The sequence below is a fragment of the Elephas maximus genome, chromosome 5 (assembly GCF_024166365.1).
Source record: "Elephas maximus indicus isolate mEleMax1 chromosome 5, mEleMax1 primary haplotype, whole genome shotgun sequence".
Taxonomy (NCBI): domain Eukaryota; kingdom Metazoa; phylum Chordata; class Mammalia; order Proboscidea; family Elephantidae; genus Elephas; species Elephas maximus.
The window spans coordinates 26,014,868-26,039,114 of NC_064823.1; the positions used below are offsets into that span (position 1 = coordinate 26,014,868).

The window sequence follows — 24,247 nt, forward strand, 5'->3', positions numbered from 1 at the left end:
ACCTAATGGTGAAAGACTAAATATTTTTCTTCTAGAATTAGGAACAAAGCAAGAATGGCTGCTCTCTCAATCTTATTTGGCATATTACTGGAAGTTGTTAACCACCACAGTGAGTCAAGGAAAACAAAAAAAAAAGGCAGACAGATTAAAACCAGTTGCTTTTGATCAACTAAAGATGAACCCATGTGTGTCAGAGGAGACCTGTGATCCATAGAGTTGTCAGTGGCTAATCTTCCAAGGCATGCCTGGGTGGACTTGAACCTCCAGCCTTTTGGTTAATAGCCGAGCACCTTAGCTGTTTGTACCACCCAGAGATTCTGCTACAGATTAGAAAGGAAGCAATAAAACTATATTTGTAGGTGGTATTATTGTCTACATTGAAAATCCCAAGGAATCAGCAAAAGAAAAACAAAACCCTCATGTAGCTAATCAGTGAGTTCAGAAAGGTCACAGAATACAAGATTAACACAAAAAATCAGTCGTGTTTTTATATATTAACAAGTAGTATGTAGAAACTGAAATTAAATAGACAATACTCTCATAATTCCTGAGAAGAAAATGAAATACTTAGACATACACCTAAAAAAGAAAAAAAAAGTGTACAGGTTCTGAATGTTGAAAATTACAAAGTGCCCATGAAAGAAATGAAAGATTACCTAAATAAATGTGGAGACATACTGTGTTATGGATTGAAAACTTCAGCAGAGTAAAGATGTCAGTTATTCCCGGATTGACCTTTTCGTTTAATGTAATTCCTATCAAATCCTAGCAAGGTTTCTTGTAGGCACAGACAAGTTTATTTTTAAACTTATGTGGACAGCCACAGGCCATGGAATAGGTCAAACAATCTTGACAATGTAGGAGAAAAAATCTTGAATAAAGTAGGCAGAATCACGGTACTCAATATTAAAGCTTACAATTAGCTACAGAAATCAGGGCAGTGTGGTATTGGTAGAGGGATAGAGACAATGATGAATGGAACAGAACAGATAACCTAGACTACTGAATTCTGACAAAGGTGCAACTCAGTGGGGGAAGGGTATTCTTTTCAACAAACGGTACTAGAGCGCCTGAACGTGCAGAGCCCCTCGTTTCTCTCCCTTCAAAAGAGAACTTCACCCTAAATTTCACACCTTATGCAAAAATTAACTCAAAATGGAGCATAGACTGCAATGTAAACATAAAACTGTAAAAAGTATTTTTGAAAAGTAGGAGAAATATCTTCAAGATCTGGGACTAGACAAAGAGTTCTTAGAGCTGATATCTAAAGCACAATTCATAAAAGAAAAATTGATAAATTGGACCTCATCAAAATTAAACATGTTTTTCCTGTGAAAGCCCATGTGAAGAGGATGAAAAGACAAGCTACAGACTGGGAAGAAGCTTGCAAAGCACATACTCAACGAAGCATTGTATCGAGAATATAAAGAACCCTCAAGATTCCACATTCAAAAACCAATCCAATTAGAAAACAGTTAAAAGACATGAAAAATGAAATGAAAAGTCATTTCACTGAAGAAGATACACAGATGGCAAATAAACACAGGAAAAAATGTTCAACATCCTTAGCTATCAGGGAAATGCAAATTAAAACCACAATGAGATATCATTAAACACTTACCAGAGTGACGAAAATAAAAAACAGTGACAACACCAGGTGCTGGCGAAGATGCAGAGAAACTGTATCACTCACACACGGCTGGTGGGAATGTAAAATGGTACACCGCTCTAGAAGACAGTTGGGCATTTTCTTATAAAACTAACCATGCAGTTACCATGCAACCCAGCAATTGTATTTATCCCAGAGAAATGAAAACTTGTACTCACACAGAAACCGGTATGTGAATATTTGTAGCTGTTTATTTGAAATAGCCAAACTGGTATGAGCCCAGATGTACTTCACTGGGTGAATGGTTAAACAACGATAGTTCATACATACCATGGGAGCTATTCAGCTACATAAAGGACAAATTATTATACGTGCAACAGGTTGGATTAATCTCCAGGGAATTATGCTGAATGAAAAAAGCCAACCCCAAAATATTACATTCTGTATGACTGCATTTATATAACATTTTTGAAATGACAAAATTTTAGAAATGGAGGATAGATTAGTGGTTGCTAGGTGTTAGGCACATGAATAGCAGGGTGCTGGGGAGGAGGTGGGTGTGGCTATAAAAGGGCAATGCCAGGGATCCTTGTGGCCTTGGAACTGTTCGGTATCTTGACTGTGGTGGAGGATACATAAACGTACACAGGTGATAAAACTGTGTAGAAGACACACACACAAAATAGTAAGTAAAACTGGGAAATCCGAATAAAATCAGTGGAATGTATCAGTGTCAATATCTTGCTTGTGATATTGTACATTGTTGTTAGTTGCCGTCAAGTCAGTTCCGATTCATGGCGACCCTATGTGTGCAGAGTAGAACTGGCCCATAGGGTTTTCAAGGCTGTGACCTTTTGGAAGTAGATCATCAGACCTGTCTTCCGAGGCGATTCTGGGTGAGTTCGAACCGGCAAACTTTTAACTAGTACTCGAACCAATTGGGCCACTCAGTGACTCCTATAGTTTTGCAAAATGTTACCATCACAGAAAACTAAGCAAAACGTGTAAATGATCTCTCTGTATTACTTCCTACAACTGCAAGTGAATCTACAATTAGCTCAGTAAAATTTCAGTTTTAAAAAAGTGAAAAATAAAAACTATCTGTCACAGAATGGTGATGTACCAAGCAATCATCTTTGGCTTCAGGCAGCATCATTGCCATCAGACAAGCCCACACACACACATTGAACATCCTCCCAAGCAAAAACAAGCCACACCTGGGGCAGGCACGTTCCCCAGACCTGGGCAGGGGCAGGGTGCTGCTGTTCTGCAGCAGGGCTTCTTCCCCACTGTCAGAGCCCTGCTCTGCAATCCCACTGGCCCTTTCTGCAGAATGCTTCTCTCGCTCTCTCCTTCCTGCACTCTATACAGGGTCAGAAGAGTTTCACTTCATCCAGCTCCTCTTTAGTCCCACCTGGGCTAAATTTATTCTCTTGAGGGTAGCTGAGCTGCTTCTGTCTCCTTCCACGTGTCCAGGAAGAATTCTTCAGAAAAATGGCTCCTCTTCTTTGTCTATAAGTTTCCTACTGCAGTCTTTCTGTCGATCCTTCCTCTTGGCATCTGGCAGCTGTAGGGCCCTTATTTACCTCTTTTGTTTCATGTTCCTTCTGCTCTGCAGAAGTGAAAGCCACTCTGCCTCCTCTGATGCACTTCCTCTTGGCCCCAAGCTAAGTTTTCATCCCTGGGCTAAGTTCTTCACTCTTTCCTCCTGCACAAATATAACGGAAAGTTCATAAGTCATGGGATAATTACCAGAGTGCTTTGTAATGGTCTTATGCTAAATAGGAACAATTATCAGGAGGGCTGAGATTCTGGAGCTTTCCATCTCTTTCAACCTTGACATTAGTGAAGCATTTAGCAATTATGGGTCTCACCTTCAGTCTGGACAGTTTAAATTGGCAGAATATTCCAGTGTATGTTGTATAGCTCCATTTTGGGATTTTAAAACATATTTAAAATTGCAAATGACTTCTATGCTGGAATATCAGCATGTAAATAAAATTAAATCAGATGCAATTGGAGCGGTTCCAGTTGAAGCAAGGACAGAGCTGGAAGCCTCCTTGCATTGGGCCTGCCCTTCTCTCTTCCTGGCAGCGCTCCTGCAGAACTGCAGGGCTCCATGGAACACTGATTGAAATCCAACAACCTGGGCCATCTTTGGGAGGGCCTTTCTGCTGGGGAGTTCCACAGCTTGTATGATAGTTTTGATTTTCACTTTGATTAGTTTGTTCCCTACTCTCTAAGAGCCCCTGGGTGGCGAGACTGCATGGGGTCACCATGAGTTGGAATCTACTCAACAGCAACTGGAAAATACACACACACACACACAAAAACCCAGAACTCTCTGGCTGTATGAAGTGGTAGAGAGGAAATAGGATTCAGAATATGATAAATTTGTCATGAACCAGTTGACTCTGACTCATGGCAACCCCATGTGTGTCAGAGTAGAACTATGCTCCATAGGGTTTTCAGTGACTGATTTTTCAGAAGTAGGCCACCAGCCCTTTCTTCCATGTCCATCTGGGTAGACTAGAACCATCAACCTTTGGGTTAGCAGCTGAGTGCTTTAACTATTTGCGCTACCCAGAGACTGTAAATTCCTCATAAAAAAAAATAAAAAAAACCATTGCCATTGAGTTGATTCTGACTCATAGCAACCCTATAGCAGTCACTTAAGAAGCAGTTTGATCAAAATTAGGTATTTACAGGCTATTTGGAGCCCTGGTGGCACAGTGGTTAAGAGCTCGGTTATTAACCAAAAGGTCAGCAGTTCGAATTCACCTTGGAATCCTCTCTGGAAACCCTATGGGGTAGTTCTACTCCATCCTATAGGGTCGCTATGAGTTGAAATCCACTCGATGGCAATGGGTTTGGTTTGGTTTTATTAGGACAAGAACATTGTTTGAACTTTTTTTTCTGTACAGAAAATTAAGATAATTATATGCCAGATTGTGTTTTAATCTGTTAGACTATTATTTGAAATGATGGTTGTATAAAGCAGCCCTTCCTTTGTAAAACTGCAAGTATCTATTAATGTTTTTCACAAACCTTGGAACAAAGTGCTTCTTCTCTAAGTAGTTATTGTCATTACAGACTTTCATGCAATTACAGCTGACTATACCATTTTCTAAATTAATGAAGGACTGTTTTTAATCTTTTCTACTTGTGGATGCTCTGTTCTCTTCAACGTGTCCTTTCAATTTGGATAATTTTTAAGTGCCATTACACTAGAGGGAATAAAAAACTGGACAAACTGTTCTCAATATTTAAGCCTCCTATTTAGAAATAACAAGGTCTTGTTTCTGTTTGAAACATTGAGACCTGCTCTGTAGGAGGATTGGGTATATGAGAGAGTAGATTCCATTCCTGTCCAAAGAAAAGGGTTCATTTTTTTGAAAATCAAGTTGTATGAATAAGGTAGGAAAGGGAAGGCAGTTAATATTGAAACAAAGCATTTGTTCCTAATCCAGAAGGCAAAAGAGAACTATTACAGTTTCTTATGGAAGAGTCAGACACAGAAGGAATGGAAGCGGCAATGGAGGCAAACTACAATAGTAAAATTTGGGACTATGTTATTTTAGAGTTAAAAATATATACAGAAGGAAGCATTGACCATAACATGCTGTATTTTAGGAAATATATCTTTCAGAGAAAAGCTGGCAAAAGAGAAATGTATCAAATAAATTTACTTGGTTGCGAGCAGCCACTGAGAGCTAACTAGCTGAAGCAGAAGAGAGTGCATTAGAAGGATGTTGAGGTCTCCCAGAATCAGTGTGAGGCTGTAAGAATAGCAATAGGCAGGGACCGAGAATGCTCAGAGGGTCAGCAGCAATAAATAAGCCGTGGTCTATGTCTTAGTTATCTAGTGCTGCTATAATAGAAATACCAAAATGGGTGGCTTTAACAAGGAGAAATTTATTTTCTCACAGTTTAGAAAGTTAGAAGTCCAAATTCAGGGTGCCAGCTCTAAGGGAAGGCTTTCTCTGTCTGTTGACTCTCATAGAAGGTCTTTGTCTGTTTGAGCTTCTGTTCGTGGGCAGCCTTCATGTGGCTTGGTATCTCTCTTCCCCCATCTCTGCTTCTCTCATTTGCTTGTTTGATCTCCTTTATATCTCAAAAGAGGTTGACTCAAGACACACCCTACGCTAATCCTGCCTCACTCATATAACAAAAACAACCCATTCCCAAATGGGATTATAACCACAGGCATAACCAAAAAAACCAAACACAGTGCCATCGAGTCGATTCCTACTCATAGTGACCCCATAGGACAGAGTAGAACTGCCCCATAGAGTTTCCAAGGAGCACCTGGCGGATTCAAACTGCCGACCCTTTGGTTAGCAGCCATAGCACTTAACCACTACGCCACCAGGGTTTCCACCGTAGGCATAGGGGGACACAATTCAATCCATAACATTTTACCCTTTCGTCCCCCAAAATTCATGTCTTTGCCACATGCAAAACACATCCCATCTCATCATTCCAAAAGTCTTAAATCTACTCCAACTACAAAAGTCCATCTTCTGAATCATCTAAATCAAGTATGGGTGAGATTTTAGCCATATTCCATCCTGGGGTAAAATTCTTGTTCATCTGTGAACCTGTGAAATCTATGCTACAAGTTTTCTGTTTCTGCAAAACAATGGTGGAACAAGCACAAGGTAGACATTTCCATTACAAATTGCAGAAATTGGAGGGAAGGAAGGGATAACAGGCACCAAGCAAGAAACCCAGCAGAAAAATTTACATTAGCTCTCGATGCTTGAAAATAACTCTGTGTTCTTTGGGGCTATCTTAGTCATCTGGTGCTGCTATAAAGGAAATATCACAAGTGGGTAGCTTTAACAAAGAGAAATTTATTCTCTCACAGTCTAGTAGGTTATGAGCCCAAATTCAGGGTGTCAGTTCCAGGGGGAGGCTTTCTCTCTCTGTCAGCTCTGGAGGAAGAACCTTGTCCTCAATGTTCCTATGGTCCAGGAGCTTCTCAGGCACAGGGATCTTGGGTCCAAAGGACACGCTCTGCTTCTGGTGCTGCTTTCTTGGTGGTATGAGGTCCCCCTGTCTCTCTGCTTGCTTCTGCCTTTTATATCTCAAGAGATTGCCTCAAGACACAGTCCAGTCCTGTAGGTTGAGTCCTTCCTTACTAACACAACTGCCACCCATCCTCCCTTACTAACATCATAGAGGCAGGATATACAACATATAGGAAAATCACACAATACCAGGAATCAGGGCCCAGCCCAACTGATACACACATTTTTGGGGGGACATAATTCAATCCATAACAGGGACCATCTGGACAATGGCCCTGCCCTTCAGACTCTGGGTGTTGGCCATGCCCTCTGGATTCTAGTTGGAGGCGTCTCAGCCCTGGGCTTCAGCACCTTCCAGACCCACTGGGACAGCAATTTTGCTTCCTTGGCTTTGGTTGGCCCCATTCTCCTAGTCCATCTAAGTGGTAACCCCACCCCTTCTGCGCCAACCGGGACTGTTCTTCTGCCCCTTGGGCATGGCAGACCTGCCCCCTCAGTTTTGTTTGGTGGCCGCATCCCCCTGACACTCGTGAATGGCAGCCCCATACTCTGGAGCCAAGTTGGTGAAGATCTGTCTCTTTAAAACCCACCCTTTGATATCGAGGCAGCCGTGTTTCCTGTGCTCCTTCCAACAGTTCTGCTGATCTCTGGGTTGCTCCAGGGGTGGTCCTTTTCTTTCCCTGGAGGACAGCGAATGTAGCTTCTTTGGCCTTTTTCCTGCCTATAGAATACAAAGAGCCAGGCAGAGTTCTTGCCTTTCATTCGTTCTCTGTCCATTTCAGCCTAAGCTAATGGATTTTCTGCTGCGGTAGTTGGTTAGATTGATCAGTCACAGGCTTAATCTCTTTAACAAAAGATTGTGTAGCTACATACTTGAAAATTCTAGGACAAATGTGCTTAGTTTGTACAGCAGAGTTTTCCATCTTTAAGCTTTGTTTTCATTTTACACAATTCATTTTTAAGCCCATCTCTTTCCTCTCTTATTTTACCATAAACAGCAAGGAGAAACCATGCTTCCCCTTTAAGATCTTGCCTAGAAATTGCCTCAGCCAGATATCCAAGTTCATCACTTACAAGTTCTACCTTCCACCAAACATTTTAACATAATTCAGACAAGTTCTTTGCCACTGCATAAAGAGCATTGCCCGTCCTCCATTGACCAATCACAGTTCATCATTTCTTTTAAAGCCTTACCAGAAGCACATTTAACATCCACATTTCTAGCAACATTCTGTTGCTGGTGCTATATATATTCTCTAAGACCATAGAGAATTTCTCTATAGCTCTCCTAACTTTCTCTTGAACCTCTCACCAGAATTCCCTTAATTCTACCAAGAGTCTCTTCAAGGCAATCTAGGCTTTAACTCTTAAGCACCTCAAAACTCTTCCAGCCTCCAACCATTACCGATTTCCAAAATCACTTCCACGTGGTAGGTATTTGTTAGAGCAGCACCCTCACTTCTCAGTACCCAATTCTGTCTTAGTTATCTAGTGCTGCTATAACTGGAGGAAACCCTGGTGGCGTAGTGGTTAAGTGCTACGGCTGCTAACCAAGAGGTCAGCAGTTCAAATCCGCCAGGTGCTCCTTGGAAACTCTATGGGGCAGTTTTACTCTGTCCTATAGGGTCGCTATGAGTCGGAATCGACCCGACGGCAGTGGCTTTTGGGCTATAACTGGAATACCACAAATGGGTGGCTTTAACAAACAGGAATTTACTTTCTCACAGTTTAGGAGGCTAGAAGTCTGAATTCAGGGCGCTGGCTCTAGAGGAAGGCTTTCTCTTTGTTGGCTCAGGTGGAAGGTCCTTGTTTGTTTTTCAGCTCCTAGGCAATTTTAATGTGGCTGGGCCTCTCTCTTCACTCATCTCTGCTTCTCTCACTTGCTTGTTTAATCTCTTTTGTATCTCAGAAGGGAATGACTCAAGACACACCCTACACTAATCCTGCCTCATTCACATAACAAAGACAACCCGTTACCAAATGGAATTATAACCACAGGCTAGGATTTACAACACATATTTTTGGGGGACACAATTCAGTTCATAACAGCCTTTTAGTCATGATCTGGTGAGCATGTGACCACCACTGTAGGGTTGCTATGAGTAGGAAACTACTCTATGGCAACTGGTTTGGTTTTTTACGGGTATATAATTCCCACTGAGAAGGCTAAAGTACAGAACGAGCTAATGGATGAGCCATCGAAGAGGTTACCAGAACAGGTAGCTGAGAAAGAAATGGGAAGGTTGATGGTAGAAGTTTAATGAGGGACAGAGAAAAATAAAAACTCCTCACATACCTAGTTTTGTCCCATCTCCTAGATCTTGGAAAGTGGTCTCCATATTAAAAAGGGCAAAGATGGTTAGAATGGGAAAAAAAAAAAAAAAAGATCCAAAATAAGTGAGTAAATGGAAAAAGAACATCTACTTATTATAAAAGAACCCAAATCCTCAGCTTAGATAAATTACATGCCAGATCATTGAAGAAACTTGGAGATATGCTCAAGGAAACACTGTCAGTAATTTCTTAGAAAGTTGGTTGCAGATATATCAGAAGTAATTAGTTGGGCAGAGGCTGTCTGGATTTATAAAAAAGGTAAGATGACAGGTTATAGAACTACAGCTTGGTACAAAATTCTCAAGTGGGTTATTAAACAGAGCATTTGTGACATACAGATAAGAAAACTACCATATAGCATGGGTGTGCTAAGTCAAGTGAAGGTGACATTGTAGAAAGAGTGGAAGTCAGAAGACCTGAGCCTGTGCTGTCATTCTGTCAGTGAATGACTCTGTGGTCATGGGCAAAGCACTTAACTGCTTTGAGCTGCAGTTTCCTTATCTGGTATCATGGATTAAATTATGTCCCCCTAAAAATGTATGTATCAATTTGGCTGGGCCATGATTCTCAGTACGGTGTGGTTGTCCTCCACTTTGTGATTGTAATTTTATGTTAAGGAGGATTAGGGTGGGATTATAACATCCTTACTAAGGTCGAATCCCTGATCCAATGTAAAGGGTGTTTCCCTGGGGTGTGGCCTGCACCACCTTTTATCTTATAAGAGATAAAAGGAAAGGGAAACAAGCAGAGAGTTGGGGACCTCATACCACTAAGAAAGCAGTACCCGGAGCAGAGCGTGTCCTTATGACCCAGGATCCCTGTGCAGAGAAGCTCCTAGTCCAGTGGAAGATTGATGACAAGGACCTGCCTCCAGAGCTGACAGAGAGAGAAAGCTTTTCCCTGGAGCTGATGCCCTGAATTTGGACTTCTAGCCTACTAGACTATGAGGAGATAAATTTCTCTTTGCTAAAAAGCCATCCACTTGCAGTATTTCTGTTATAGCAGCACTAGATAACTAAAAGACCTGGGAAATAAGGTTACACCTAGATGTTTCATGTGACGTTTAGCCACAGAGACTCTATCAGCCCCAAGTGTACCAAATTTACCTCAATTCTTTTAATCAGTCCATCTGATGTTAAAAGAGCTGCCATTTATTAAACAGTACATCTATACTGGGTGCTTTTGTCATTGTCTTATTCTAGGACAGGTAGATATTAACCCATTTTTACAAATGATGAAATTGAGGCTCTGAGTGGTTAACTAGCAGATCAAATGAATGTTGTAGAGAGCATATCTAGGTATCAGGGAATTAATTGATGAATCTTCCATGTTATTTTAATGGATAAAATGAATGTATGTAGAATGGATAGCACTATAGTGAGAAACCAAAAAAGCCAATCCTGTTGCTGTTGAAAAAACCCAGTGCCATCGAGTCAATTCCAACTCATAGCGACCCTATAGGGCAGAATAGAACTGCCCCATAGGGTTTCCAAGGAGCAGCTAGTGGATTCGAATGGCTGACCTTTTGGTTAGGAGCTTGAGCTCTTAACCACTTTGCCCCAGTGAGATATATTTTTATTTATTTGGGTAGTTATACCTAAAAGTTTGATTATGGATCCATGTCCACTTCATGGAAGGTTTTTTTCTCGTGTCCCTTTGATTCTTCCTCTCCCGTTTCCTATCCAACATTTTTTTTCAACTATTTGGTTGAAAGAATAGAAGAAATTCTGATCAAGTTTGCAAGTAAACTCGGCAGGAATCTCTAGATGGATAATTTATTCATGTGTTCATTTATTCTATTGTACTATCCAAAGCGTGATTTGAAGTAAGCTAATTCATTGACAGAATAATCAGTATTCAGACACAGTGGAATATATTAACATTAAAAGTAAATCCCTGCACTTTAGCATCTAAACTATCTTGCTGGTCAAGAAACAGCCTTGAGATTTGAGGAATTGGAACTGAGTATGGGAGTGGGTGGGACTGGCTCTTGGGTTGCCATGTGGAGCTTCCAAGAAGATTAGAAAGGAGTATCTAGGGTGATATCTAAATACAATTTTTCCCCCTTAGTCACAAAATGAGAGGCAAGGGAATCTTGAGTTAACAGAAAATTCTTTTAAATGGCCATAGAGTTTTCATTGATTTCAACAGAAGCCAACCATTTGCAAAATCTGACACAAAATGCTGATATAAACTTTAGTTATAGTCTCAGAAGAGTATGTTCATACCCAGGTGCCATGGATTGAATTGCGTCCCCCCAAAATATGTGTCAGTTCGATTAGGCCATGATTCCCAGTATTGTGTGGTTGTCCTCCATTTTGTGATTTTCCTATGTGTTATAAATCGTAATCTCTACCTGTGGTTAAAGAGGATTAGGGTGGGATTGTAACAGCCTTACTAAGGTCACATCCCTGATCCAATATAAAGGGAGTTTCTCTGGGGTGTGGCCTGCACCACCTTTTATCTTACAAGAGATAAAAGGAGAGGGAAACAAGCAGAGAGTTGGGGACCTCATACCACCAAGAAAGCAGCACTGGGAGCAGAGCGTATCCTTTGGGCCTGGGGTTCCTGCATGGAGAAGCTCCTAGTCCAGGGGAAGATTGATAATAAGAACCTTCCTCCAGAGCCAACAGAGAAAGCCTTCCCCTGGAGTTGACGCCCTGAATTTGGACTTGTAACCTCCTAGACTATAGAGAATAGATCTCTTTGTCAAAGCCACCCACTTGTGGTATTTCTGTTATAACAGCACTAGATAACTATGACACCAGGGAAGTAATATGATCCTATAGTTGCTGACTTGGCCAGACCAGCATCTTGAGTACAGTGGCTTCCCTTTTGGGCCATGTAGTTACCAATGGGAGAAAGTCCAACAGAGGGTGTTCAGGGAATTGAAAGGCTAATAAATCATGTCAAATGAAGAACAACTGGGGCAACTTGTTATGTTTAGCCTACAGAAGACAAGAGTTAGAAGTAACATGAAAAGCATCTTTCAAATATATGAGAGCTGCTATTTAGAAAAGATAGTTTTTGTTTGTTTGTTTTTTTCTGAGATTCCCCAGAAACTAAAAGAAGTTGTTGGAGTTTTTGGAAAGCACCATTTCCAATTAGATCCTCCTTTTTTGAGTTATTGAGGCATGTTTAGAGGTTCAGAGCCTCCTTATAGCTCATTCTCTTCAAATCAATGAATATTATTAAGGGCCTACTATGTGCCATTCTAAGTGTTTGGAATACATCATAATGAAAACAAAGAAAAATCCCTGCTCTTGGGGCACATACATTCTAGAAGTGTGGGGAGACCTTTAACAAGCAAATAAAAAAATTCAGTAAGTCATGTAGCATGTTAGAAGGTAAAAGAGTTAGGAACAAAGAATGAGAGGTGAGAAATGAGAGGAGCTGGAAAAAGGACGAGGCAGGCTGCAATCATAAATATGGTGATCAGAATCACCGAGAAGGTGACATTTAGACAAAAACTCCAGGCAAGGTGGTGAAGGAGTTATCTTGGGAAGAGCATTCTAGGCAGAAAGAAAAGCCATACAAAGGCTCTAAGGTAGGGTATGCAAGTAAGGAGGTCCTCACTGGAGGTATTTAAAACAAGCTTGGAAGAGCATCTGAGAGAAGGTGAAGAATGTATTTCCCTTTTTGGTGAAAGCTTGGACTACATGACCTCTGAGACATTTCTCAACTTTTTACATTTTCTGGTCTTATGATTCTCTTATAGTTAGGAATAATTAATTTGGGACAGGTTGAATTCAAGAGCAGAGATGGCAGACCAGGGTTCATAAACCCAAATGGTGAAGGAGCCAACAAAGATTATGAAAACTTTTAAGTACTGGCAATGCATTAAAATGTTTTTAAAAAATATGTAAACCAAATAAAGCATGTTTGTAGGCCAAATCTTGCCTGAGGCCCATAAGTTTGAAACCTTTGAGCTAGAGAAAGTGAAATCAGCTAAGAGACAAATGGTGTAATCTAGATACAAAGTCTTGGACAGGGAGTCAAAGAGGGATAATAAGAAAAGGAGATCTCTGGGGATCTTTAATGAGAATTATTCCTTTGTTGTGATTTGAAAGGAAACCAAAAAGGGAGAAAGAATTAAAGATCACTGTGGACTTTAGACCCTGGGAGACCAGTTCACGCTGACTGCTCTTCTCGTGCAAAGGTCACATTTATTTTTATTTTTTTGCCTATGCTGACTTGTGGAAACTCTGGTGGCGTAGTGGTTAAGTGTTACGGCTGCTAACCAAGAGGTCGGCAGTTCAAATCCACCAGGTGCTCCTTGGAAACTTTACGGTGCAGTTCTATTCTGTCCTGTAGCATTGTTATGAGTCGCCATCGACTTGACGGCAACAGGTTTGGCTTGGTTGATTTGTGCAGACTTGTGCTACAAGTCTCATTGTCTTATTATACATAATTAAACATCTTTTAGAAACTTAGAATCCAATCAGAGAGAGAAAATATTAGCCAATATAACCTTTAATTATTTTGTCCTTATAATGTAATTACAGTCATAAAACTTTTAAAGAAAACCAAACCTATTGCCATCGAGTTGATTCCTACTATAACGACCCTATAGGACAGTGTAAAACTGCCACATAGGGTTTCCAAGACTATAATCTTTATGGAAGCAGACTGCCATGTCTTTCTTCTGTGGAGGGCTGGTGGGTTTGAACCGCAGACCTTGTGGTTAACAGCCAAGCTCTTAACCACTTTGCCACCAGGGCTCCCTAACTTTTGAAGAGAGGCACAGAATTAACTGTGATAATTACAAAGAGATAGATATAACTTTTATTCTTTTGATATATGACTTGTTTTATTTCCTTACTGCAGGTGCCTTCATTTGCAAGATGGTGCCATTTGTCCAGTCCACTGCCATAGTGACAGAAATTCTCACTATGACCTGCATTGCTGTGGAAAGGCACCAGGGACTTGTCCATCCTTTTAAAATGAAGTGGCAATATACCAACCGAAGGGCGTTTACAATGCTAGGTGAGGCCCTTGGCTGTTCCAGTGTCAGTGTTAATGCCGTTCTCCATTCCAGGACAAAGAGAATTTCTTCAAAGAGAACCATGTTTACAGATGACAAGGGGATCTTCTTGTCTACCTTATAAGCAGCAGGGTATAATTCGACGATTTCCCCACTTTCCCCCGACCTCATCCCATCTCTCCTCTAGGCCTACTACAGCACTGAAAATCTCTAATTTCATATTCATGTCTTGGGTTTAAGTCTTAAACTTTTAAGCATCACTTTCAGCTAAACTGAAATAACTCATCTGTGGCACATTGCCACATGAAGATTCATTAAATTAGTAAATTGCCATCCTGAAATAAGAAGGCTGTAAGCTAAGATAAAGAGAGCAAGTAAATTTTGATGAGGGAAGAGAGGAGCACAGGACCACCAAGTGGCAATCCTGGTGGGGGGACACAATAGCAGAAGGCCATGGGCTGCATGAGAGCACAGTGCTGGAGAAAGGTGCATGACAAAGACAGATTCCACCTACTTCATAATTTTGCTGCAGACAATCTTGACTCCTCAGTTTGCTGTAACTGTCCCTGGTCAGCAGGTCATGATGAGCATGCACCCAGTGATAAATGATAAATTTGCAGCTAATGGCTACCCAAAAAAACCCAGTGCTAGCACAGTTAAATGGAAGTTTCTCTATTCAGTAATTATAAATGAGCCATTTAAAACCTTAATGGGCTTCACAGTGGTTCAAATTTATTAGAGCTAAATAATCAGAGGTATAGTAAACACCTAAAGTGGTAATCCAAGAAAGCAATTTTGACTAACATCTCACTTGAGAGGAATTGACTATTTATTTCTAGTTTAAGAGTTTCACCAGCATTGGATCATGGAATTACAAAAAGAACCCCTGAAGGTTTTGCAATGCTAAACTCATTTAAAATAGTTTGAAATGAATAGATAAATCAATAGGGGGAAAATTCATTAGCTTTACTTGGTTATTTTTAAATTTATGTCACATCTTCTCTACAAAGAATTCAAAGATCTCTTGGCTTTTAATAATTGACGTTTTTCCAACATCAGAACATTTGAAAACAGTGCTTGGGTGTGGAAAGAAGGTAAAGAAAGGAATACATGGAGGAGGGGAGTTATTAAAAAGGAAGGAGAAGTGGAGGGAGTCTCAACATCTGAAAGAAGAGTTGATAATAAGCAGTCAAGGCAGATCCTACTCAAAAAAAGTCACTGGAGACAGGGAAGTTTTTACATAAAATTGACTCATCTCCCCACATGGGCGTTTGTACAGTGTTGCCTGACATCTCCCTCCATCTCTGTTGTACCTTGAACCAGCCTCATCAGTTATCGTGTCTGTCAAGCCCCTCACCTCCTTGTAGCTGAAGCTTTCTTGCTCAGAAGTGGTCCCAGATTGTGTCAGAAATGTACATCTAACCTTCATGCAGCTTCCATCTCTGAGGAGTGAGGAGACAGGGACCAAGGAGTGTTGGCAATGACCTAAACCAGTTAGAGTCAGTTCTTCCAGAATTGGTACTAAAGATTGGAAAAATGATTGGACATAAGATAACTAGAATAGAATAAATGTATAAACCCTGCTGGCGTAGTGGTTAAGTGCTACAGCTGCTAACCAAAAGGTCGGCAGTTTGAGTCCACCAAGTGCTCCTTGGAAACTCTGTGGGGCAGTTCTACTTTGTCCTATAGGGTTGCTATGAGTTGGAATTGACTTGATGGCAACAGGTTTGGTTTTTGGTTTTTATATGATGATAAAGATTTTATATATATGTATATATGCATATACGTGTGTGTGTGTATATATATGGAGCCCTGGTGGTACAGTGGTTAAGTGCTCAGCTACAAACCAAAAGATTGGTGGTTCTAACCCACCAGCTACTCAGTGAGAGGAAGGTGTGGCAGCTTGCTTTCATAAAGATTACAGCCTTAGAAACCCTATGAGGCAATTCTACTCTGTCCTACAGGATTGCCATGAATTGGAATCAACTCGATGGCAATGGGTAATATGTATATTAAGGAGCCCTGGTGGCAAAGTCGTTAAGAGCTCAGGCTGCTAATCAAAAGGTTGGCAGTTCAAATCTGCCAGCTGCTCCTTGGAAATCCTGTGGGGCAGTTCTACTCTGTCCTATAAGGTTGCTATGAGTTGAAATCAACTTGACGGCACACAACAGCAACAGCAGTTTGGAAACCCTGGTGGTATAGTGGTTAGGAGCTATGGCTGCTAACCAAAAGGTTTGCAGTTCAAATCCACCAGATGCTCCTTGGAAACCCTATGGGGCAGTTTTACACTGTCCTATAGGACCGCTATAGGGTCACTATGAGTCAGAATCAACTCAACAGCAAAGGGTTTGGTTTTATATATATGTGTGTGCACACGCATATGTATATATACACAGAGAGACAGACAGAACGGTCAATGTGCCCCTAGAACTATCTTGGCTCATGATGACTTTCTATAGCCAGTTTCAGTGCGTGTGCTTTTTTTTCTTTAAAATAATGAACCTCAATTTTCTTAGGTGGCGTAAATGAGTCTCAGTTCCTATAAACCCAATAGAGAATGGTTCCACCCAATACAGAAAGAACAAACAGAGTTTGAGCCGAGTAATTTTTCCCAAGATCGAAGTTGAGGCTCTTGGTTTTGGCCTCTTCCCATTCTGTTAAGGCTCATAGGTTGAAATGGTCCACAGTAGTTTCTCTCAGTTTTCCTTGCTAAGGGCACATTATTAAAGAAATTGCTTTCAACAAGTTCATGAAGGACAAAGAGTTTTGAAAGAGCGCCATGGTTTCTGTTTATAGGTATTTGTTTTGTAAATCAGAAAATAATGCCTGGGTTTCATCTTCTAGGCAATGAGACATTGTTAAAGACTTTTAAGCATTTAAAACATGTTTGAGGAAGACCATTCCAGGGTGTTGAACGAATGAAAGTGAGGACCTGTGAGGAGACCACTGCACTGTTCCAGGGTAGAGACAACGGGGTATAATGAATATAGAGAGTCTTTGTGGTTACAGTTCTAAGCACAAAACATTTTGCTTAGATAAGTTGCATTCTGATGATTTTAACTTTCTTACAGGTGTGGTCTGGCTGGTGGCAGTCATTGTGGGATCACCCATGTGGCACGTGCAAAGACTTGAGGTATACTTGGGGCTGGGATTGATAGTATTTTTTGAGATGTTTTCCCACGTCTCTTAATTATAACCACTTCTTTCCTGAAAGAGAATTACCACACGTTTGTATTAGATCTCAGTTATTTCACTGACGATCTTTCAAGTAGATTAAAATAAATTTTTTCTTTTGCTTTATCTAGCTCTTCTTTGATTTCATATTGTTAAGATGTTAATGCTTGAATTAAAAAAAAAAAAAAGTATCAGGTTCACTTTCTATCTTTTTCTGCCAGCTGAGGATGCTTTTCTTAGTGTCCTTCAATGTCTTGTTACATTTTAAGATACAGGTTGTTCTAGATTTTGCTTATAAGCCACATAAAAAAATTGTGATTATCTACTTATTAGTTGATTCTCCTTTGTAAGTCCTTTGTTACCTGCCTCCCATTCATCAACAAATTTGATTTTGAACTGGAAACCATGTCAGGGAATCATTTTATTCAACCTCTGTCCTTCCATCACACCTTGTCAGATAGTTCCAGCTTTGCTTGGTGATTTACAGTGAAGGAGACCTCTGTGCTGCTTATGGGCATTCCTGTCTGTCCATTGGGACATACTTTAGTGTGTCATGCATAGGTGATCTGGCACCGTACCCTGTAAGATATTTTTTAAAACTATGTATCTCTTTGTCCCTTTTTAAATTGACATAGGCAAATATGAAACTTGACTGGGCATGCAGTGTCCATTATCAAGGCTATTCTATAAGTGATAAGGTAAGAATTAATGCAATGAAAGGTTGGCTGTTCGAGTCCACCCAGAGGCACCTTGCAAGAAAGGCTTGGTGATCTACTTTAAAAGAAAAAGATAACCCATTGAAAACTCTGTAGAGAAGAGTTCTACTCTGACACACATGGGGTTAGCATGAGTCGGAATCGACTTTACTGGAACTGTTTTTTTTTTTTTTTTTGATTGGTTATAAGACAAGAATATATTTAAAAAGCAAGTTAATTGTTCATGTAACTGGTATATTGAATGAGTTGGACTTGATTAGCACGAGCAGAAAGCAGCTTAGTTCTATCCCTTGCTAGCTATAAAAATGCAATCTAAAGACTTTCCAGCCCTGCCCTGTGGATGAAATCCCATGGATGAAACTTGTCAAGTCCTATAAATTTACTAGTCACTCAGATAACAAAATTCCTCTAGTCACTTTCAGTCATAAGAACAGTGTTAGTCCCATTATTAAAATGCCCAATCCAATGTCTTGATCACATAAGTCCATCCTCTCAGTGAATTTAAAATTTCTCCCTTTCTCCAGCTTGAGTCTTGTTTACACCAGAGCCTGCAATGTGGAGAGGGGTCCTGGTTGGTTTCTTCTCTGCTTCCTTGCCTTGCATTTCTCTTTCTCCACTTCTCCCTTCGGTTAACTGGCTCTGGTTCCTCAGAAGCTGATGATGAGAATGATGGAGAGGAAGGGCAGATGTTCTTTGTATTGGTGCCGTCTGGGTATGGCCATTTCCCACGATTGAGCCTTTACTTCACGGGTTTCTCAACTGTGGCATCACTGAGGCCTCCGATTGCCACTCCTTCCCCATGGGGGTGCTTCTTAGCCGGCTGCTCATGAAGACTCATCAACTTCCACACACAGCTTTATGTTGCTAGCTTTTTTCTGTTGGCTGAGACTGTCCTTATCTCCAGCAGGAAACCATTCAGATGGAGCCCTTTCAAAATGCCCAACCCATTTATCCTTTGTGGGTCCCATTCTTGACCCATAGAAAACAGGGAGATTTGTCAATTTTTTTATATAAAAAATTATTTTATCATAGGCTTTAAATGTATTTTAAATATATAACTCACTTGGTTTGTAGAAAATGCCATATAATCTGTCCAGCAAAGCCAAGCCTCACTGTGAAACACAAGCAAATCAGATTTTCCTTCTTCGAGGAAAAAGTCCTATTTCACTTCTCAAATAGAATAAATGCATTAATATGAATCCCCATGACCACTTTCTCACTCCTAAATTCTGTATGAGAAGTGGAGAGAGAGAGAGAGAGAGAGAGAGATCTTGTAAGGAGCCTGAATTTCTCACCTAGTGGGAATAAAGCAACGCTGTCTTCAATGTTTCTCACAGATGCTCTCTTGCTTTGCTCCCACTTGACTGTCTCTCTTAAGAGTGACGTATTTGACAACTTTCAGGTGATGGAAATGATGAGATGGTTAAATTAAAATTGTCATCACTTCTGCCCCCTCACTGTATAAAAAATGAGAATCTTTTACCTGCCAATACCTGCTGGAATACCTTGTTTCTGTCAGGCTTTGCCCTGAATAGAAAACGTATCAGGCATAGGAAAGCACAAAGCCAGTCATAGGTTTATGGTGTCTTGATCAAAGAAGGCTCCACTAATATCAGTAATTTGAACTGCCTCTTTCCTTGGTGCCCCGGAGTAAGATTTGGGTTGGGTGAGAGAGAGGGCTTTTGTAAGTTGGGAGAAGGGTGATCTGGGGAAGTAGCCTTTGCCTGACGTAGGCACTCTCTCAGGCGGTGGGATTTTGGAGAACTGTACCTATGGAAGTAGAGGATCTGGAAGTGATTCCCATAAAACCATCTCAGCATACCCTTGGGAAGTCTTTGCTTGTCTCTAGAGGCACATGAACTTTTTTGAAGGTTCTTCCTTACCTCTTGCTTTCAGATGTGGCAATACATGGCCTGTGGTGGCTGGCCGTTGTAGCCTCCCACTACATGGAATCAGGATGAATTGCATTTTAACATTTCCAGGGAGTTTGGATCTTGAAATTATTTTTCAATATGTGTTATCATTCGTAGTTGTGTTTGTAAATAACACGTAGATCAGAACTTAACTTTTCTTACCTTTGGTGAGTATACTGAAAAGCTTTCCCCGTACTCATTTGGCATTGAAGACTGGTGATAAAATTGGCTAGGAGTGTAGGCAGAACTCTAAGATGTAAGTATTTTCTATCTAGAAAGTTCCAGAGTGACCAAAATGTTAATAGTTTTGATAAATTCTCTCATTCTTATTCATGTTACCCAGAAAAGTGAGATGTGAATGGACTTAAATATTTAGTTTGTTTTTGAAATGAATCTTTATTGGCATTTGTGTGATGGTATCCAACAGCAACAGCATTTGTGTTATTATTATTAATATTGTGATTAATGATACTTTTGAACTCATAAGAAGACTAGTCTGTCAGAAATGGTATGAGTAAATCAGCATCATTTTTTCTACAAAACATATAACTCTCAAGGGCTTATAATTGAGTCCGACTATTTCTAGGATAGTAGTTGGAATCCCAATTTCTAATTTGTCTCAGAATCTGAAAGCTACCAAAACCGATTGCCATCAAGTCAATTCCAACTCATAACGACCCTATAGCTACCAGTTGTCTTTTTAATATCTTTCCAAGCAATGTGATCATTGCAGTATGAAAGTCTGATACCTTGCCAAAATTTGCCTCTTCAATAATTGAGGAAGCTAGATGGCCTAACATTAAACTAGCTAGAACGCAGTACAAAATATTTTGCCACGCATACTCTGGCATTTATTATGCTCTTTCATCCAACTGAAAACTTACAAATGTAGTGAAAATAAAAGTCGAGAAAGATAAATGAAATTGAATAGGCTATGGACTTAAATTTCATTTAAGACAGAAAAGAAAATGTAAAACTCTTAAGAACTCAAGCAGTTGAACAGAAAAGCCATACTTTGCAGCAAAAGGACAGTTAATATTATATCTCATTTGAAATACATACTAGTGGTAAAATTTTAAGGACTTATAAATACTGCATTACCATCATGCTGGGCTGCTTTTTGTTCTTTTGACTCTGAGTACTACTTTTCTAACTAAACTATTCTTATTTTCAAGATTAAGTATGACTTCTTATATGAAAAAGAACATGTCTGTTGCTTGGAAGAGTGGACCAGCCCTGTGCACCAGAAAATCTACACCACTTTCATCCTTGTCATCCTCTTCCTGCTGCCCTTTATGGTGATGCTGATCCTGTACAGTAAAATTGGTTATGAACTTTGGATAAAGAAAAGAGTGGGGGATGGTTCGATGCTTCGAACCATTCATGGAAAAGAAATGTCAAAAATAGTCAGGTCCGTTTAAAAGAAAAATTCATCTCTGTTTAAAATACTGTTAAGTAGTTGTTCTGAAACTTACAGTAGCCAGGGATCCCAGAGTTCCTTGCTAATTTCGTCAAGCCATCATTTGTAATTTACAGTTAGGGCTTGGGTTGACCTTAAACTTTTGAAGTTATATGTGTGGTAGGAAGAAAAAGCAAGACCACCAGCACCCACTTCAAAGGGGAAATTACTGTTAGAGAGACAAACTTATTTGGAATTTAGAAAATTGTTATATTTTCATCTGTATGTAAATATGGCCTGGTAGGAACAGCTGTGAGCTGGTGTCAGGATCTGGTGGTCTTTGGGCTCTATCCTCTCTACCACCCATAGCCACACGATGTCCCTCTGTCTGCCTGCTGCCCAGGCTCCTGGTTTCCTCACACATATGAGGGAATAAAGTAACATCCATCCTTACTACCTCCTGCCCAGGTTTGATGGGAGTGAGGAGATGATATATGTGAAAATTCTTTCCAAAGTAGAGCATCCTTGCTTTAAAGTGTATTAGTCATATTTTTTTTTTTACTGAGATGTTTGCTATAATATTTATTCATTAATAAAAATAGTTACTTTAAAACAGAATTTACTGCTATAGTGCTTATAGTTCATATGGTTTATTTTATAATCTACACTCAGTGGTTATTAAAAAACAAACAAAACCCTATTTGGAGAAGTCTAGATTTGGTAGGATTCTTATAATTTCTAGTGCCTTGTTTGTACAAAGAAATCATCCCTCTCATTGTGACAGTCTGGGGCCCCTAAACTGTTCAGCACTTGGGTTTTTAAATTGCTGACTTAGCTCTCCCACTCAACCATGTTGAAATAAGATACAGTGAGTGTGACTTTTTTGTAAACCTAATGTACTATGCAAATGTAGTGCTCTTGGAAATGCTAACCTTCATTACAGGATTAATGGAGAAAACAAGTTCAAATTTGGGAAAATCATGTTATTTAGATATTTAATAAAGGATTGCATTTTAAATTCTATCCTGCGGGCCTCCCATATTTCATAAATATTGATGTTTTGCTATCAAAAGCGTGAATGCTTTTCAGTGTAAAGCAAATTAAGAGCTTATGCACTGGAGTTAGACTGCTTACCTAAATTCAAACTACATCCCTAACTAGTCATCTGACTTTGCAAATTACTTAATCTTCTCTGTGCCTCAGTTTCTGCATCTGTCAAATGGCTTTTTGGGAAGATTAATGACAAATTCCATGCCAAGCATTTAGCACAGTGCCAGACCCATAATTAGCACTCAGTTATTGTTGACTCATGTTATTATTTTGTTCAGTACAGTGCTTTCCAGGTCACTCGTTTTGAGAGCTTTTATTTCCTTTTTTTTTTTTTTTTTATTACCTTCTAGCTTCGTAAGTATGTTTATAATGTGAGACTTAGGGGGATATGTGTAAAATCCATGGGGAAAAGATGATAATCAGCCTGCAATTAACCTATTGTGAACTGCATGAGTATTTAAAAAAATTATGGCTGAGAGGTCCAGGCTCAAACTTTATTTAATAGCTTTGCTGTCAATTTGACACATTTTCCAAGGAGAAGTGAACCAATACAGTATATCTCCTATGGGTCCAGGAAGAAGAAGCGAGCTGTCATTATGATGGTGACGGTGGTGGCTCTCTTCGGTGTATGCTGGGCGCCTTTCCATGTTGTTCACATGATGATCGAATACAGTGAGTACTTGTCATTCTTAATTAAATGGAAGTTCTAGTTCATTTCCTGCTAGTATGGATAATGAATCATGGGGCAATCCAACATTTAATATGCTTCTTTCACATTTTCAAGACCACCAGATCATTACGTGGTATACAATTATGTACTGCTATGACTGGATCTTTAATAATTACAGAAGATGAAGAAAGCTTTTGAGATTCTTCTCCTGTGCTATTCCCTCTGACTTCTTAGCTCATTTATAAATTGGGAGAGATGTGACATCCGTGAGTGTCCCCTTATTTAAGCACCTTACTCAAACCTAGGATTTCAGTCAGATATCCAGGCACTTAACATGGTTCTCACTATGATAGGTATCACATAGGAACATTTCAAAAGGAACCACTTCTGCCAGTTTACATGAAGCTTGGAGTTACCAAGTTGAGATCCAATGACCCTCCAAAAGTGCCAGGCACCAGGCTATGCCCTTGTAAGCCTAGATTCCCTGAGAATGAAAATTCATTACAGAGGTTATTTTTATTCAGACGTCAGATGCCTCTCCCCAAAATGGTCTTGAGCATTATTCACACCTTTAGCCACTGTACCAGCGTAAGTCTTAAGTAAAGACACTTGATAAGCAGAAGTTCTATGTTTTATTAAAAACAAATATGCAGCCTAAAGCATTACTTTATTTCAGGCAATTTTGAAAAGGAATACGATGATGTCACAATCAAGATGATTTTTGCTATCGTGCAAATCATTGGATTTTCCAATTCCATCTGCAATCCCATTGTTTATGCATTTCTGAATGAAAACTTCAAAAAAAATTTCCTGTCTGCAGTTTGTTATTGCGTAGTACAAGAATCCTTATCTCCAGCACAAAGGCGTGGCAGTTCAGGACTGACAATGACGCAGAAGAAAGGAAGGTTTTCCCAGAGAGAGGTTCTGGTAGAGGAGACCAAAGGGGAAGCCTTCAGTGATGGCAACATTGAAGTCAAACTGTGCGAACAACCAGAGGAGAAGAAAAATTTCAAACGACATCTTGCCCTGTTTAGTTCTGAACTTTCTGGGAATGCTGCTCTAGGCAGTGGGCACTGACTGTAATGGTGCCTTCATGAGTGATGCCGCTCCCATTTGAATCTGGACAGAAAATTGTTTTGAACAAAGGACAGAGACTTTTTTTTAATTCTTAAAATGAGGACAAGAAGGAAACTGAAATCAATTTTCCATAAAAATGGCATAATACATGGAAATAAAATTTTGAAAAATTAGTTAGTAAATGGTTCCTTGCAGGTTATAAAAACATGGTCTATGTATATTTTTTATCTTGCACAGAAATAAATGTTCTTGGCTGTCAGTTTCCCCCCATACAGTCAATGTAATTAA

At 39.9% G+C, this 24,247-nt stretch overlaps 1 protein-coding gene across 1 annotated transcript in view; it reads left to right on the forward strand.

The window, feature by feature from the left end:
* QRFPR (pyroglutamylated RFamide peptide receptor) overlaps nt 1-23,959 on the forward strand; it is a 64,785-nt gene extending 40,826 nt beyond the window's left edge. Inside the window, exons 2-6 of the mRNA XM_049887064.1 lie at nt 13,804-13,962; nt 17,032-17,093; nt 20,939-21,174; nt 22,787-22,884; nt 23,559-23,959. Coding sequence (XP_049743021.1) covers nt 13,804-13,962; nt 17,032-17,093; nt 20,939-21,174; nt 22,787-22,884; nt 23,559-23,959 — 956 coding nt within the window. The remainder of the gene's footprint in view (nt 1-13,803; nt 13,963-17,031; nt 17,094-20,938; nt 21,175-22,786; nt 22,885-23,558) is intronic.
* The last annotated feature ends 288 nt before the right edge of the window (nt 23,960-24,247 follow it).